This window comes from Macrosteles quadrilineatus, unplaced genomic scaffold (assembly GCF_028750875.1).
Source record: "Macrosteles quadrilineatus isolate MER2022 unplaced genomic scaffold, UCM_ALF_1.0 Scaffold_3__2_contigs__length_128488019, whole genome shotgun sequence".
In the NCBI taxonomy this organism is placed as follows: domain Eukaryota; kingdom Metazoa; phylum Arthropoda; class Insecta; order Hemiptera; family Cicadellidae; genus Macrosteles; species Macrosteles quadrilineatus.
This window is the reverse complement of record NW_026542596.1, coordinates 120,030,843-120,049,435: the sequence shown is the minus strand read 5'-3', so window position 1 is coordinate 120,049,435 and position 18,593 is coordinate 120,030,843. Positions and strand designations below refer to the sequence as shown.

General features: G+C 32.8%; 1 protein-coding gene across 1 annotated transcript in view; it reads right to left on the bottom strand.

The window, feature by feature from the left end:
• The window catches only part of LOC128988851 (neuropeptide SIFamide receptor-like), a 53,930-nt gene extending 36,784 nt beyond the window's left edge, over window positions 1–17,146 (bottom strand). The window contains exon 1 of the mRNA XM_054410565.1: window positions 16,547–17,146. Coding sequence (XP_054266540.1) covers window positions 16,547–17,030 — 484 coding nt within the window. The 5' untranslated portion in view covers window positions 17,031–17,146. The remainder of the gene's footprint in view (window positions 1–16,546) is intronic.
• Between the last annotated feature and the right edge of the window lie 1,447 nt (window positions 17,147–18,593).

The window sequence follows — 18,593 nt, the reverse complement described above, 5'->3', positions numbered from 1 at the left end:
GCTTTTGGAAAATAATATATGGAATTAATTTTTAAAATAAATTAAGAAACTGTTTTAAAAATAACCTGATAGTTTAATGTAAACTGAAACTAGTTTGTCCACATCAATCATAAAGAAATTTGAATTTTAAATGCATTGAAACCACATACAGAATATTATTCGTATCAACATTGCCCGATCTCTTACAAGACTAAAATAACATATTTTGCTATTACTAAACCACCTTTGCATTCTCTATTGTAGATGGACAATAAACCTATTTGATTTGTATAAAAAATTGTAAATCATCTAACATCATTGAATGATTTGTAAATTGAATTCACTTTAGGAACGAAAAGTAATGACTCAGTATTAACCCCAAAAACCCTTTGAAATACCAAGATAACTATTCTTCGTTGATTCAGAAATCCAAGAGCTCAACCTGGTGACGAATCGCCACCCCTTTGACCGTAAACGAAACAGCACAACCCTAAAGTACATTTACACCAAACCAGCCCTGGGCCTGGGTCTACATGTTTTATGAGGGTAGGCATATAAGGCCCGATCTTAGTTAAAAATGCTAGAGGGTATTTTGAAAATTCAACCAGAAAACTGGTAGCATACTCTACACTAGACGGCCTTGATATTGCTGGTGACTGGTGAGGTAATTATACTGTACATGGTGACTAACAAAAATATAGTCTGCATTGTTATTGTTATTGAAAAAGGATTATTCAAATAATTGGTGGTTTTATTCTAGCTACTGCATGGTTTTTTAGGGCCTCTATCAAGTACGTATATAAATTTTAAGTAGTGTTTCAGTGCCTAGTTAAATGATTTACCCAATCAAAAATTGCCATGCCTTTCATTTGATTAATTTGTGTGTACTAAATTTCAATTGCACATATATTGCAATTTAAAACCAAGCTTACCTACGATTTTGGTATCATCTCTTAAAATAGATTACGGGTTTTAACAAATCCGTTTCAATTTGATTGAACCAAAACGTTACACTTTTTAATGCTAAAGCTATAAAAACTCATTTTTCGTACCGTCTCTCTTATTGAAGATTGTGTATAATTTATAATGCAAGTTTGGGTGTTTTAAATAAATTAAAAAGACCTAATTCAAAGGCCAACTACAGATTTTACAAACCACAGATCGACTAGAATTTCCATTACACATCTCCATCGAAGTAAGCAATCTGGTTGGATGACAATGGAGTGAATTTCCTATTGAGAAGATGATTGTTTTCTTCTTTTCCAAGAAGCCAATTTGGAAGCACCAAAGCAATGGATGGTTCTAATTATTGAGTTTCAAGGAGACTCTTTAGAAACGTAAGGAGAGGAAATGGTTTTGAAAAATGTCTAGTTGTACGTAGATCTTAAATAATTGTTTTTGAGTTTTAGAAACCTCAGGTGTTATTTTATTAAGAGGCTTCATTTAATTTTCCGATTACATAAAAGGTAAGGATAAAAATGCTAGACATTTTGCTTGTTTGGTTTAAACTAAGGTGTTATAGTTTACTAAAACGTGTATCGACATCTATAAAATATTTGTAAATTATACGAAGAAAATTTATTTAATCCACTACTCTCTCTAAGGCACGTACCTTACACTCTCCATTAAAAGCATAATATTGAGAAATTTTTTAACACATCGGGTTACTTTTGGTTCGTTTTAGTAGACACATAAAAACATTTGTAATATAAGCTATTCTTTTTAAAAGTTATTATTTGCGAAGGATAACTATTTTCATCATTTTAGTTTATGGAATTATACTATGCTAAGTAGTTTGACTACACTACTAAAAACCATTAGATAGGTTAGGTTGGATAGGGTAGTTGCGTAAATGTTAATTAATAGTTACTTGAAAACGTGAGGACTTTCACTACTTTTAAAAACGTATATTAGTACACACTTAGCGTAGAAAAAGTCCATAAACCGAAATTAAAATAAACCTATTTACGCAAGGTGTTGTAATTTTCAATAAAACGACTACTGTATATTTTTGAACTTTTCATTCATACGTTGCTGTATTGACTTGTGTATATTGATCTTGGTAATTAAGTAATATGTGATTAATAAAAATCGCGGACTCCATAAAAGACTTTTCCAAATAATGTTAATTATCCAAATGTCAGTAACAGTGAGATTATTTAGCAATAGAAGGCTGGTTGTTGCGTTTTCTTTACACGAAGCTAGGTATATTTTAATTACGGTCTCCCCACTACTTTTATACTGTTCCACTACTATTTAGCCACTATTAAAACCAGTATTTTAAAGTAAAAAGTTTTCAGTATAAACATTTTTCTTCTAAATCCGGGGTTGCAGTAATTAAGGCGAAAGAGTAATAAACAAAGAGCCGTTGCTAGCTCGAGTGTAGATGTTAAATGTAAAGCAGCGCACCTGGCGGATCTTTCTGCAAACATCTGTTTCTACCCGCTACCCTCCAGGTATAGTGGCTTGTGATTTAAAATTTAAATACATTCATATTTGTGTAGTTATTACGCTTTGGCTCATGAAACATAAATTTTTGTTACAATTGGTTGTAGATTGTTCGTAACCTTCGGTATAGGTTTTGAATTTGCCTTACTAACAAAGATTCATTTAAGATTACACATTTTAAAATGGAGATATAATGTTTCATATACGTATCAAAATACATTTATTTAAAAGGTTTAAATAAATAAATACATAAACGTAAATTACTTTATTTTCGATTTTTTTCGGTACAAAATCATAACTCAGGTCAATTTAGACTAACGTAAAATATACAATAATCATGATATAAAAATGCATACGATAAATTTATGCAGTATGTTCCATTACTAGCTGCATTTATGATTTTATAAGCTGGATTAAAACGCTTTTAGCAGTCTGTAAATAATTCTCAGTTGACCTAATGTTGCTGTGTTTATTTCAATTAGTGGAGGATTGAAGTTATACAGCCTATATGAAATAAATAAACCACACCTCGCACTTATTGTTCGATAGAGATTAAGAGATAAAAAACACTTTATGTAAGAGTTAACTATCCTGAACTAGATAGTAGGTACCCACGTGTCTAACATTACGTATTTACGGCCTAAATATCAATTAGTTATATCAATAGTTATACAAAAAACATTTTTACATTTTTAGGTTTACAAACTTTTTACAACATTTTCAATTTGTATTTAGCAAAAATCACTCCATTCTAAATAATTGGGTATTTTTTACCAAAGTTAACGCTGAAACTCGTGATCCCTAATTTTGGCAGTGGAAGCAAAATCATAACTTGTACATGAAATGGTTGCGCTCAGACGAGATCAAATTCAGTCGCAATTCAATACAAACAGAATAGTCAACTGAGTTCGGGAATGCAAGTTTCAGAGGTGATTTTCAGCTAACACCAACACCTAGCTCTTACGGAATATTTCGTGATTAAATTTTTAAAACTCAATACTTCATGTTTATTTTGTAAATAACAGCAAAAACAATAAGATTTGTAAAACAACATAGTTAACTTTGTTTACTTTACCTGCATAATCTTTTTGAACGATTTGTCTCATGGCATTTTTTATCTTATGGTACTCGAGACTATATTTTATTTTAAAATACTATACTATAAGCTCTGAAATGCAATTGTATACATGTTCAAATTAAGCAAATACGAAGATATATATATATATATATATATATATACAGTATAGACGATCAAAATTTTTATATTTTGAGCAATTGCATTCAGTGCATGTTTAAAAAATAAACAATGAAACACTCGTTTAGTACTAAATAGAGAATCCTTATAGTTATCTAACGTTTAAATCAGTAATGCAGGTAAATTTCATAGACATGTATGTTATTTGCTTATCTTATATTTATGGTCTTTAATATTTGGCTTTAAATAGTTACAATATGTAAATACATTTAAATCAAACATTCGGACTTCTTGACTAATTGATATTTACCAAGAGACCACAATTACAAATTCAGTTTATTTGTTATGTGACATCCCCTGTAATATATAAGAATTAATTTCCTAATATCAGGATGCCTATAGGTGTAGTCATCCAACAATTAGGAAATGAATCAAAACTTTACACAATTTATACATTTTTTACAACAGTTTATGTAAATCTTCATAGTAAATAAAACGAGAGAAAATCCTTAACTAAGTGTGTTAATTCAAGGCCGATTAAAACGACGAAGTTAATCCCTCCCAAGAGCAAAATTAATTTGGGATTTGAACTAAGATTATCTCATCAGCTACAAACCAACACTTCCTTGAACTAAAATACATGTATTATTTCATGAGAAGGATCATTGATGTCATTTATTGTAGTACACATTGAAGTTTTTTTTACTTAATATCGATCACTCAATGTTAATGTTAGATTACTCATTTTAACTAGTTTAAAGGATCTACTACTTAAAATTAATTACGAACACGATAATGCAACCGAATATGAGACTTCATTATTTTGTAAGCAGAATAAAATCATTACGTTTAAATCTAAAAGCTGCGATGTTGGGGATCATACTTATTAATTTATACAAAAACAGATTTATTTATAATGGTATTTTTTTAAAGTGAAATACACTTAGACTTTTATAAAGTGTATTGTTCTTGAAAATTCATAGCAAAATTTAATTTAGTCAAATTAATCCAAAGCAGTGCTAAATTCAAAACGAATGAAAGATCAAAGTCAGCCTGCAGGGTCGTTGTCTTTTGCCCTGGAATGGGAATGTGTTTATCTCATTAATTTGAAATGTGGTTGGAGCCTTTATACGGCCGAGAGCGTCAAAGCTTCTGTTGATGTAAACACTTTATTGTTTGGAAGTTCAATTTCATCTGATGCATCAGTGGTTCGGACAAAGCTATTTCACAAGAAACGCGTTAGCTACACTTTACCAGTTCAAGGGTTATACCTTTTTTTGTAAACATCGTACTTTCCCTCACTGGAGAGTGCATTAATCTGTCTATCAGCCTTGAGGGTTGTTTCTTCTATTCTTTATCTACTCGTAGAACCAACTTAAATGCCTTTGTTAATTTTATACTAAACTTAATTAAACATCTGGACCGGACAAACTACCACTTCGATAGATAAGAACTTAAGCAATTGTATTAAATCCACCGCATAGGTGGTTCTTGTTTCTTGTGTGTACTGTACATAAAAAAACTTTATATAACTTTATATACATGTGCGTAAGTGTTAACGTTCCAGATTTTTGCCTAACCCTGTATGAACAAATTGATATTGATTAAAATCAGAAGGTTGTCTAAACAATGTTATTTACGCTTTTCAGCATACAATCATAAGTTTAGGTAAATATAGAATAATATATTTTTTTCTTTCAACTATATGTATTAATCACCAACTTCAATTAACTAACTTACTATCAGTTAGGTTTATACTCAATGCTATCAGGAATACATGGTTCATACAAGAAAATTTTAAAGTCAAAGACATACGATATTTCACCTCCCATTCAGATTTGGCTAATTTTTATCAATATTCTCTTTGTTAGCTAGTGTTGGCAGTGGTCAATACTACCTCATGTTCTTCAAGTTAACTTTTAATGTTGTATTGTTGTATTTTATTTTATTTGCTTATTGTTAAACTTTTAAAGAGATATTACATTACATAAAGTAAAAAAAGTCAGATACATATTTTTGAGTTATTGTTTGCAACTTTTAGAAATGTATTCCAGATCCGGGATTTCATGTCGAGATGAAAGCCAATCGCAACAGAACACCTTGAATTGAGTTTCCGAAGCGGCAAAACTGTAGAGCCACGCAAATCTAATCTCAATCGCAAGGTAAAATGCCGAAGAAATATCTTGAGATACGAACAGCGGAATGTTTGTATTGGGCGGGTTGGGAACAAATATTTTAAAATTAGTTGTATGATAAAGTTGCACTAAAAGTGGGTTGGATTAGAAAGAGTTTTAATTGTAGAGCCTTTAATGTAACACGCAAATTGCGTAGTTCGTAAAGGTATAGAATTATCAGCGGTTGGTTATCAACTGTTTCTTTATAGTTCATGCCTAAAATAGTTATAAAGCAAGTTGGTTAGCAGCACCGGACCCTTGAAACCACCATCTAGAAATACATAGAAGGCTTGGGGAACTAAACCCTTTAAGAAGTAACCTTTTAATTACAATTTATCTCTCCGCTTGGTAATTATTTTTAAATTTTCACCTCAATCGTAAAAATCGGTTTAGTAGGACAGTTAAAAAAGTAGATTTACAGAGAAACCCCTTTTTGTCTTAAGTATTCATAAGGTTTATTTCGACTACATTAAACGATAGTATCTAGAAGGGGGTTCCTAGCCACTATTGCAGGCCTTGCTTCAAAGTATCCATTGACTAAGTTTTAACAAACCAGAATTGTTATCAGTTAGTATATGTTAAAGTCGAGTTACTGTACTCTATTACAAATTCCACAAAAAATTCAAATTCATATTTTTCATTTCTTAACCCATGACATTAAACATCAGTACAGTGTTAGGTGTTATGTATTTACCGAACTGGAACTCTATAACTAGTTAGAATCGTACACAAACTTATAAAACTCTTATTATCCAGTAAAGTTTGCTCCAAAAATGCTGCACCTATTTAGATCCAATAAAACAAAAATCAACCAAATTGTTACTACCAGAATAAAATAACGAAAACAAGTCATTTTTGGAAGAAGAAATAGACAAATAAGAGGTTCGCTTGTAAAAGAGTTGGTAAATTAGAGTTTTTATTTTATTTGGAAGTCATCGTTTAGATTCTGTAGGAGTTTCCCATAAAATGACAGCTTTTCTTTCCAAATAAAACTTTATACAACATAAACATGATGTAGGTCAGATCTGAAAAGCGCTGGTAAGGAAAGTGATAAAACAGTTCTTGAATACGTTATAAAACTCTACTTCGCGAATGGTCTAAATCATTTAATACTCATTGTAAGAAATGTTATTTCTTCTTTTTGTGTCTTAGCTGAATAACATTTTGCATCTGCTCATTGCGTGGGTAACTTAATGTTGGCCCACATTATAACTGTTAGTAAACATCTAATACCTGAAAGCTTATACTATTTAAGAAACAAAGAGTTATGACACTCCGAACATAAACATATTTATGTTAATTACACAATTAACGCAGAATGGGTATTAATTAGGGTAAAATATGGCGAAAGGTATGTATTTACAGTTAGACCAAATCAACTGACCATAAGTAACAACTGTTTTCGTGTTTTATTGTTTACAACAAAATTGACGTGTTCTGAATGAACAAAAATTGACAAATTGTAACCTGATTAAGACTCTAATGAGAAGTGAACAACTACAAAAATCACACACAACTACAGACTACAAAAATCACTACGGCAGTAAAATGTTTTTAAACTATTATAGTAACAATAGTGATTTTATTCGCAAACTAAAAGCTGTTGTGTGTGACTACTCACACTAAATTAATTAAGAGTAAAAATAAATGGATGTCGATACGAAATAGATTTAAGTTGTAAATAAACTAGTTAATCCTTCTTAAGAAACAATATCAACTGTTTAAATTTAATATCCTAAGCACAATTGATGAGGGACTTCGTGTTAAGAAATTGCGTTAGAAAAATTGAATGAAACGTTAATATTTAATTTTCTGGTAAGGTCTCTGCTGTTGTCTGTTAGGTGCGAACTGTATTTGAACATTTATACAGATTATCTTTCACCCCTTTATAAAAGCTTTAATAAAGAGTACAAACAACTTGTTGCCAATTAATACACAATAATATGATACATTTGCGTATTGAATGTATAATTTGGAGCGACTGCTATTGTACTAATGGGCTGTTTTTCTCTAGAAGTTTCCGGGTTAGAATCCTGCAAATCACCGACGGTTTTTTTTAAGAGGTTGGCTACTTCTTTTAATCTTGCATTTGCCCGTCCACATAGACTACAGATCTGTGCGTGGAGCGTATCCAGCAAAGCAAGGGGTGAGCCGGCACAGTACGAAGGTGAACTGTACTGTTAAATTTTAGTGGCAGTGGCGAGGATCCGAACCCACGACATCGCTGCCAGGCCCGAAGTCCGCGACGTTACCAACTGAGCCACCGACTCACCAAATGTAATTTTTTAAATGTAATAGTTTCATCATCCTTTATTTCTAGCCTGAAGAAGTTTGCAAAAAAGTTCTGGATCAGAACCTAGCGGCCTGCGACGATGAAGCTTACAAAACAAGATACATATCGTCACTACACAACCAATGGAACATTGAAAAAGTAAACAATATTATGAAAATATGTAACGAATGTATAATATCGTACAAAACAATATAACGGGAATGGTTAGCATTATTGAAGCTTGGCCGAGCTCCTGAGCTGCTTAAATCTTGCCTCGGCAGCGGCAGCGGACCGAAATAATAAAACTTCCGTACTGCAAGCCGTCTTGGGGGCTTCCGTTATAATTAAACATATCTTTCATTAACTCTTTGTAAGCTTTAAGGAGTTTTCTTGCTTGAATTTGCTTGGTTATGAAAACAGGTATTTTCAAAAATATTAAAGTAGAAGCCAGCAAACGTATTTATTGCTAGATATTTAATAATGGAAAGGTTAACCTACACACATAACCTAACTGAAATATTTTTACTTTGAAAAATAAGAAAGTAGTAATAGAAACGGTAAAATAGCTTACAAGTTATATCACCATACTTAGTCAAATAAATTATGACCAATTATTTAAGTAATTTTATTTAATTATTAAAATAAAAAATTTTAAATTTTTTTATTTATTTTTATTATTTAAGTATTTTTTTGTTTAGTGATGGTCCGTTTAGTACGCTTTGAGAGTTTAAAGTGTAAGTATATTTCTGTAAACGTACGAAGTAATTAACATTAATAAACACCATGGTTCAACATCCAACATAACCTATCCAAGAACACAACGTGGAAATGCTATTGAATATTACATATTTTTTTCTTTACACTAAAGCGGGAAGACAATGGAGGTTGATACTCGATCTCATTTTTCCAAGTTTCAATATTCAATGATCATATTATTTTTAAATTGCTTGGAGGTTTTAACTAGCCATATCTGCTGGATAATTTCATCACAATTGGGTATTTTCATAAAACATTAGTCAAACGAACATATTTATATGTGTTTTCATAAAAATAAAAACTTGATAACCACTTATCTTTTTAACATCAATAATTGTATTTCCTTTGTAACCAAACTAACTGGCTCAGCGAGAGTGTAAAATATTTGAGGAAGTAAGGATTGGATGAAAAGTAAAAACAGCCGTAAAACCGGAGATTTCCTAACACATCTGGCCGCGGATTTGTGGAAGGAGGGTGGTAAAGGGGAGGAGAGTTATGCCGTTATTATTGACACACCCTGTATAAATCACAACCCTCACATTCTTTACACTCTGCGCAACAAATGGGTTGGTAGCATTGGATCGCATAACAGCTGGATTGGCCTTTTTGATCAATGCTTACAATGAATTGTGTTTTTCATTTGTCATGCAGCCCGCATGCCGACTTCAATACCATTTATTGTGTTTTATTTGTGTTAAGAGCACTTTGTTAAAGGAGTTTTTATGGGGAAATTATTTGAATTATGTTTTAGTGTATGGTTTATTTGAAACTAATTATTTAAATGTAATAAAGATAATTAAATGGTGGTAGTTTTCAGTTTGATTTTACTAGATCACACACTATAAAGACATAGTTGTTTAGGGTTAATCACAATTTAAGATTAAGATATTATATTACAACTGTTTATAAGTTACAGTTTTCAAGATAAATAATCAATTATATTGAATTGCAAATTTACGTATTATAAAAAATAAATATATCAACGATAGTTTGTTTAGCATACCTAAGTTCTTTGTTTTAATTCTTGGCAGTCACTTAAAGTTACAAGATGTATATTTTTACTATTTTTATGAGTTTTTAAAAGTGCATAACTAAACAGATGTATTTTTTGTTTGACTTGGTTTACAGCAATAAGGTCGACAAGAGAAAGTTGGTTTTTATGGTTATGTTTTGTCTTGGGTATTTACTTGGGTATTAACCGTGATAGACTTAAATGGATAGTGCAAAGCAGTACAAGTCAAACAAGATTTTAAGTTGGAGTTCGCTTGAACCGAATACATTGAGACTGTTCGACGAACCTTCACCCAATATATCCAGTAAGGACGAGAAGGTTCCTCTATGCGTTGTTTTTTTAAGTTTGGCTGAAAAGCAAGAACGGCACCCAATGGGGTTACTTATTGAACTCCTTTAATCTGTCTGGTAACAGTTCAATAATAAAACCTATCACGGTCAACCAAATAGTGAAGACAAAATGTAAACATGTCAAAAAAATTATTTAAATGTTATTTCCATTGTTGGTATAAACAGCTGTTTTTATAAAGTCAATAATATAATACACCCCTTTAGTTCTGCACCATTACTTTTGAAACATTCATTTGAACTTTACAATGTGTCTTGTACTTTACACACTTGAGTAAATACATTTCCATCTCAGTAGACTGGAACCCATATGAGGTGAGGATTCGAAGAATATTACAGATAGTTTCACGTTTCTGCGATTCTTACAGTGAATCTAATCTGTTTGCATTGTGTAATATCGACGAGAAATCCTGCATTTACGCTCTAAACCTAACTACCAGGTTGAACGTAGGATTTTTTCTACAAAATAATTTTGAATAATTTTCTTTTACTGTAAAAACCTTGCTTTTAGAATGCAGGTAATGTAAACAAAACAAAAATTCTAAATTTTCACTCAACCATACAGTAGATGTGGCTTAATAATTAAATGGGCGATACTACAAAATGACAGTACATTATATTTTATACATTTTTGTATTAACATTTTTTCCAAACAATTCAACACAAGTGGTTTAAATGATGCATGTATTCGGAAAACACGAGTGACAGTTGGTTTTCAAATGTTTAAATATAGGCCCTACCTTAAAAATGTTTTTTGACAACAAATCTTATAATTGGTTTCTCAATTCGCTTTACTACTCAATTATGCAAACAAACAAAAACAAGTGTGCATACAATTATCCCTTTTTATGATTTAAATAAAAGTAATTCTTAACCATTTATAAATCTATATAAATAAAATTAGAGTTTTGTCTGTACATTGCTTAGAATAATGAACTTTTTGGTTATTTTTACATTTCATAGGTCAGAGAAACCGAATCAAACCTTATCTCAATTTCTGTCTGTCTGTCTGTCTGTCTGTCTGTCTGTCTATCTGTCATTCTCTTGGTAACGCTAAAATACGCACTTTATTACAACTACTCCTCAATAACTATAGCACTGTCCCGCCTGAAACTTATTTTCCAAATACTATACATATATGAGATGGTTTTAGACGTATTTCATCGAATATGAGACAGTTAGATATTTAACAGTAAACCCTTGAAAATCAAGTTTTTGTCGATTTTTGACGTGGAATTTCTGGAAGCCCATGTTAACCTTATGAGAAATGAAATTATTGAATCTTAACAGCTGTTTCAATTAAACAAGTTGGTTCTGTTCTGTGATGTTCAATAGCATTAAAGTTACAAGGATTACCAACAGGGTGCAGCACTAGCACTATTATTTCTTTTACATTTATGACAACAGCTAATTTGCAACCTGGAGGCGAGTGAGCGTAGCGAACGAGCTAACCTGAAGGCAAGTGAGCGTAGCGAACGAGCTAACCTGAAGGAAAGTGAGCGCAGCGAACGAGCTCCAACATACAGGTGAGTGAGCGTAGCGAACGAACTTCAACCAGGACGTGATTGAGCCATGCAAACGAGATCAGATAGTAAAAATAAAAGTAAGCCTACCGTTATAGGATCGACCGGCAGACACAGAGGTAATTTAACCTTTTATTGATTGTCATACCGATCCGGAACAACAAAAAACAACATAAAATGAAGCTATGTATAATAGTTTGGCCAGCATATCTTAAAATATGCAAACCAACTGCTGTTCGTTATATAAGAAGGTTTCAACTGAATATTATAAGATCCCCGTGCGTAGAACGGGTACACAGCTAGTAACTAAATAATGATGATCCATCATGTAGACGTACTTAATTGCATTACAAATGTTTTCTTGGTATATAGATCATTATATAGGCCTATAAGAAATTATGGGTATACATAAAAAATCACAGGTATACAATAATTATACAAATTATATGTATTGTATGAGCATGTAGACAGTGTGTTACGTTAATATATCCACAATACTTTAGTAATGTTAGCAATATAGTTATTTCAGATTATATTAAGATGGCGAAAGGAAGGTGGAACGGTTAGTTATTCGAAACTCGCATGTGTAAGTTATTGGAGCAATATCAAACTTTGGGGTTACAAGAAAGTGTCATTAATTTGTATAATAGCAGCCAAGACCTTCGCCATTTAACCTATCTCGTCGTATAATTGCTAGAGGGAACCGTTTAACCTTAAACTTCTATTGCGTATAATTTAACTTTCAACCGTTCTATAAGATATAAAAGTTCCTAATACTAGCTCTATATCCGGTAGTTTTACGGTTATCAGTTTGTAAATGTTCTTCGACTATAACTACTTGCCGAAACTGTGGAATTATTATTAGCTTCGAAAATATTGGTTCATCGATGCATGTAGTTATAGTATTGCTGCCAGATCAATCCTGAGAAAAGTCAGTAGCTTTTTGATGGTTCGAAACTGGACCCAGCTGTTTCTGATCATTGGGCTTTAACAAATTATCCTGGCTCATGAAACAACCGATCTTAGTCAGTAAAAAGCTACACAGATCATCTCACTCCTTTCTACACTCATCCTTCACTCATCTTTGGGTTGAAATATGTACCTATGTAGCGTCCCCATCTCAATAAAAAATTGGTAATTTAAATAATGATGGCACTAATAATATCTATAATTATTAACATCAGACCTCAAAATATAGATTCATAATAAATTTCATATTATACGCGTTAAAACAAAGATTGTGATTCAAACCATGAGAGGGTAGCGTGATTTTGGAATATAATTCTACCCTTAAGGCCCTTAAGTTCGTAACCTCTGCCAAGCATTTCATAGATCTTTGATTTCTCATTCCTTAGTTTTCTTGGTTTCAATTCCAAATGAGTTATGCCAAGTTTTAGAAATTAGGGAGCAATAAAGGTGTAGTGAATATCAAAGATATAAAAATACCATCGGATCTCGTGGTATAGCATTCAAACAAATAATCTATCTCATAGTAATAGTGTACAATAAAACCAATCGATTGAAGAGGAAACATTTTTATCAAATTTCTCATATAGAGAATAAGCTATTATTAGCTACCGTAGGTCTAATGGCAAGATCTAGACCCGGGACAGGTTTTCGTGTTGATATCCTCAGAAACCAAAAAAACCGTCCGTTGTATATATGTGTGTTTGTCTGTTAGCACGACAACTCGAGTAAAAAACTCGATTAAATTTGGCACAAGCGTGTATACCTACCTTCGATCGATTTTGCAAACTAGCATGATCGAACTATCGGAAAAGCGTTTTCTAAAGGATTTCACTAGGTAAAAAGCAGTTTTTTTCGTTTTGGCCTTTTGGACATAACATTTTTATTTTCTTTCCTAACTATTTTGTTCAGCTAAAAACAATAATTTAACTATATACGTACACTGTTACAGAGAAAATTCCCCCAAAAAACTGTAAATATAAAATTCCCATGTTGCTCTTAAGGGGAATAAGTAAGTCCAGTAAATATGTCAAAAAAAATTGGGGTTGCTGTGCAAAAGGTCGGGTGGTTTTGATTTTTGGATATGTTGTTAGTGTTGGGCCCATAACAAAAAATCCAAGTTATCCTCCTCGAGGTACCACGGCGCGTCAATTGTTAACGAAATAGCAAAAATCTTACCATTCCTGTGGATTTTCCATCAATCTCGCGAACAGTTGGTTTTACTGATAGTATTAATTTATTAAATTAAAAGAGGATAAATTTGTGACAGTTTAAAACCAAAACCAAGTAAGTAGCGTAAATAACGGTCAAAATACAGACCTTCAAAATAAACAAATTTTCCAAATATGTATAAAAATGGTGTTTTTTCAATATTTTCACAATATAGTTGTTTGAAGCAAACGCCGTATGGATTTAGAGAGTATGCCAGTTTATTTGCTATTAATACAAATAAATGAAAGTAAGAATAAATATACACCCGCCACAGCAAACCTGCAGACTACGTGAATTTCTATTTGCTTGATTTGATTTTCACAAACTTATTTAAATTACATTAGGTTTAACTAGTACCTAGGTTTGCTGCTATAGGGAGAGTAATAAAGTATATTTTTGTATAAAATAATAATAATATGATAAGAAACAAATAAATTTACCCAATTTTATAAAAGCGTATCCATAAATTGAGAAACTGCAATAGTTTTTGCAGTGGCAGTATTTAATTATGTATTTTACAAAAAACTCTTAATATACAATCAAAAAACATTAAAGTCGAAACACTGGATAGTGTAAGCTCAGATTTCCATAAAGACTCGACATAAAGTTTTGCCAGGGTAATGTGTGGCCGATCATCCATCTTCACACCATTTCTTCCCGGCATACGCTAACAAAACTTGTTGAAAAATGATGCAGTGACTCCATACAAACTTGGCTTGTAAGAAATGGGTGTTCGAAAACTATGGAGACCCTAACTGTAAAAAAATGTGCTTTCATAGTGTTGAAGATTTGTAATATAGGCGCATTTCCTATTGTTGTATTCGGTGGATAGGTCAAACAGGACGCTATTGTGTGTGTTAAAGTGTAAATTGTCGCATTGCACTAACCACTTATTCAATTTGTGCGAGGATATTGAAATATTGTACCACTTAAGACGTGCATTGTTGGACAATGGACAGGCATGTGTATTACCAGTCACTAAGAATATGTTTTGTCCAAGGACGCTAGGCACGATCCAGGGATTGGTTTTCACATTACTTCAGGCTAGACCTAGGGGTTGCGGCATTATCACTTAGATCAAATCCATTGGTGATTTGGCTGGAATTGAACCCGGTACCCGGTATCTTACTAAAGCTTCTTGGAAAATACCAAAAACTTCTTGTGATAGTAATGTACTGTATATTACAAGGAATTGATCGATAATTGATGTTATGAAACCATCTACAAAACCTAAGTTATAACCTGCTAGCTTAAAACAATTACAAATAGTGTTTAATCCTCTACGATGGCTAAAAGCTTGATAAAACTATTCGCCCTTGTTTGGCAAATAAGTCCATAATTAGGCATTGAAGGATTGTACTTCGCAATGTAATTATACATCTTTCAATCCAAATTAAAACGTAAAAATGTTTCTTTAATTGCGTAAACAAATTAATAAGTTTTTTCAATACACTATACAATTGTATAACTAAAAATCTTAATACTAACATAATTATTTAAACAATTGAAAGACTGTAAACTTTTGTTATTCTAAGACATTTTGATTAAATTGCAAATAAAACGATTATGATTAAGTAAAATAACCTTTTCATGATTGTGTTTTAAGTTAACGCTCAGTAAACCTATGAACTGTCATAAAATGGATGCGATATAGATGGAATAATATCCTCAAATTGCATTTTTTTTATTAACAAGTAAATATCTATTATAGTAATAGTCACGAAAATGGGCTCTTACCAATCAAATATTTATGTTCTAAAAACTTTTGAATCGGAGAATATTAAGAAATAAAAATGTTTTACAGATATTGTTTCTAGACTTAGAAATTTTAAATAGTTTAGTATTTCATTCTCATCCGATTATGCTGCCTATTAAACTTTTAGATTTATATTTTTTTCCAAGGCAATTATGTAAGAAACTTTCTGAGTGGATTAAGTGTTACATTCATTTTATTTAGCAAAAACAGAGAATTAAGTTAGATTACACTGTGTGAATTAAACTATTTATCCTAGGGAGCGAGCTGGTCTAGTGCTAAAGCGCGACTTCGGTCCCTAAGGTCCTGGGTTCATGTCCCACCAAATCACCAATGGACTTGAAGTGATAATGTCTCAACCATAGTCTTAAGTAATGTGAAAATCCATACAATAAAACAATCACTATTTATAATTGGAATAGAGCAAAAAATTACATATTAAATGGATCGTTCGTTCACTAACTTTTCAATATCTCATCGTTACTGTAAGTAAACGTTGGAATAGTACAAACACTGTGTGAAGTGACGACTAATTCAAGGTTATAAAATGGAAGGAAGCCAACGTAAGTTAATTAATCATTCAACTTATGCTTGGTAAACGTACACTTTGTGTAAATTTGCGGTGAGCCATCAGGTTTCCTGTGAAAAAAGATTACATTATATTTTCTTAAATGAAGTATTATTTAAAGTTTTATTAATTTATAAAATTAGTTCATTTATTTCTCTACTCAACTTACCGACTAATTAACTCCGACTTAATTTAATTCTTATTACTAAAGCTTTTCCTTAAAACAAATAAACCTTCTATGTATCTAGTATTGTCGCAATATAAATTATTCCATTTTCTCCTCTTGGTTAAGCAATTACATCGATCTATCTACAATAATTAACATGTTCGGAACTACTTACGGACAAATATGTTGGACATGAGGGTGGCGGGGAGACAGAAGACGATGACGAGGATGTCAGCGACAGCGAGGTTGACGATGAAGAAGTTGGTGACGGTCCTCATGCGAGGGGAGCGGTAGACAACGGCTATCACGAAACAGTTCCCGATTAACCCGACCACGAAAACGATCAGGTAGGCGATGCAATAGATGAGGATAACAGGGGTGGAGTGGCGGTACATCAGGTCAGGCAGGACGATGGCGGTGGCGTTCTGGCTGACGTTGGAGCTGGAGTCCCCGTATCCGTCCGGAGGCCCGGTGTCGTTCTGGGGCACCAGGTCTATCAGGGAGTTCCCCAGCATGTCTATCAACACTTTCCGCGTCGTGTTGGTGGGTCTGGGCTCCGGAGTGACGGGGTCCGCAGCTGTGGGAGGCTGCTCCAGTCGTCTTCTCGTCTCTACGTACTCGTCCGCCTCGGGAAGTCTCAAGGCGGCCATCTCTACCATGGATTCATCGCAAAATCACTGTTTCATACAGCTCAAAGTTTATGCGAATTGTCTCACACCGATATATTTACAGCCTGGATAACACTATGGGAGCACTATGGAGTGTGTCCTGCCAGCAGAAGAGGTGAGCGCGCACTGGCTCGGCCCGGCGCGTGCAGTGGAGACCAGCACGCAGGCGCGAGTAACCTAGACCCGCCTCTACAGGGGACCTCGTACCTGTGGCGTGGCGTGCACAATGATCAATCACTCCTCGCACGGGGTAGGTCAGACACTACGGCTACAAGTCTACCAGACAAGCTCATTTCAGTGAAAATTCACCACAGAAAATGTAATTGTAGTACATTACTGAAAAAATGTACCGTCTAAGAGAAAATAATGAACATAAAATATTTGTATCCCATTACATTTTAATTCGTACTTACTCAAGCATCAAGCATGTTTCCCACAATCAAGTAACTTGAGCGCTATATGTCAAAAATACACACCAAATAATATTACTCAATAATCTACATATTTCCGACGGTTTAAATATATAGTGTACATTATAGGAGACCATACACCAGAGTTAGATAATAATTACCACACTTATCACACATGGTTTAACAAGAACATTTGTTTTCTATACGGATCTCTTTATGGAAACTAACTGAATTTCCAACACGAAAGATTTTTGGGCTTACTTGAAATAATATTTCAATAGTGTGAATATATCGTGCTACGATGTTTTCAATCAATAAGAAACTTTAGTATGTATACTTTTACTTAACTATTGTATTCATTATGTCCATCCTTCGGATAAAGTTGGTTAACGCTTGTCTATCGAGTTCATAAACTCTTTTATGAAATTACAAACTATCTCTTAGATTTGTATATGCTATAAACAAACACATTACAAAACTTACAAAAATTCAACACATGTCGATAATTAATAGTAGTACAGTATAGTGATTACTGTGTTGTATACAGAGCAATCAGACGGATACAGAGGTCAGACGGATGACTTGACCTAGACAACTCGCTGTATTCAAGTTGTTATTGAAAGCTAATGCAGGATCAATGTTGTCCTAGAGGGTTGCCACAACAATGTCCACCTCGACACGTCAATATCACGCCCAAAGAGGAATATTTAGTTTGTTTAATCGAATTCTTGCTGTTATTTGTAAGAAGGATATTAGGTTTAAGGAGTAAAAAAGAATATTAGGTATAGCATGTGTGATACCTAGTACGGTGGTTTTCATGATTCAAAGTTTTACACAACGTTTATTAAGGTAAAATGTATTTGACTAAAGGGGGTTTGCGATTAATTCTGTAAACCAATTTGTACTGAGAAGTGCGTTTGAAAATAGAGCCATTTTGATTGCTTGGTTAGTTGTCTAAAACAACATTGAATGTAATATATCAATACAAATTTGGAAATAAAATATTTTCCCCCCTTTCGATGTACGCTCAAGAACGAAAGAATTTTGGTTGATTGTTTGATTTGTTATCTCGAACAAAAATTAATTGAATATTTCGTAAGTAAAAACTACTGTTTTACGGACAGTATGATGAAAATAGTACATT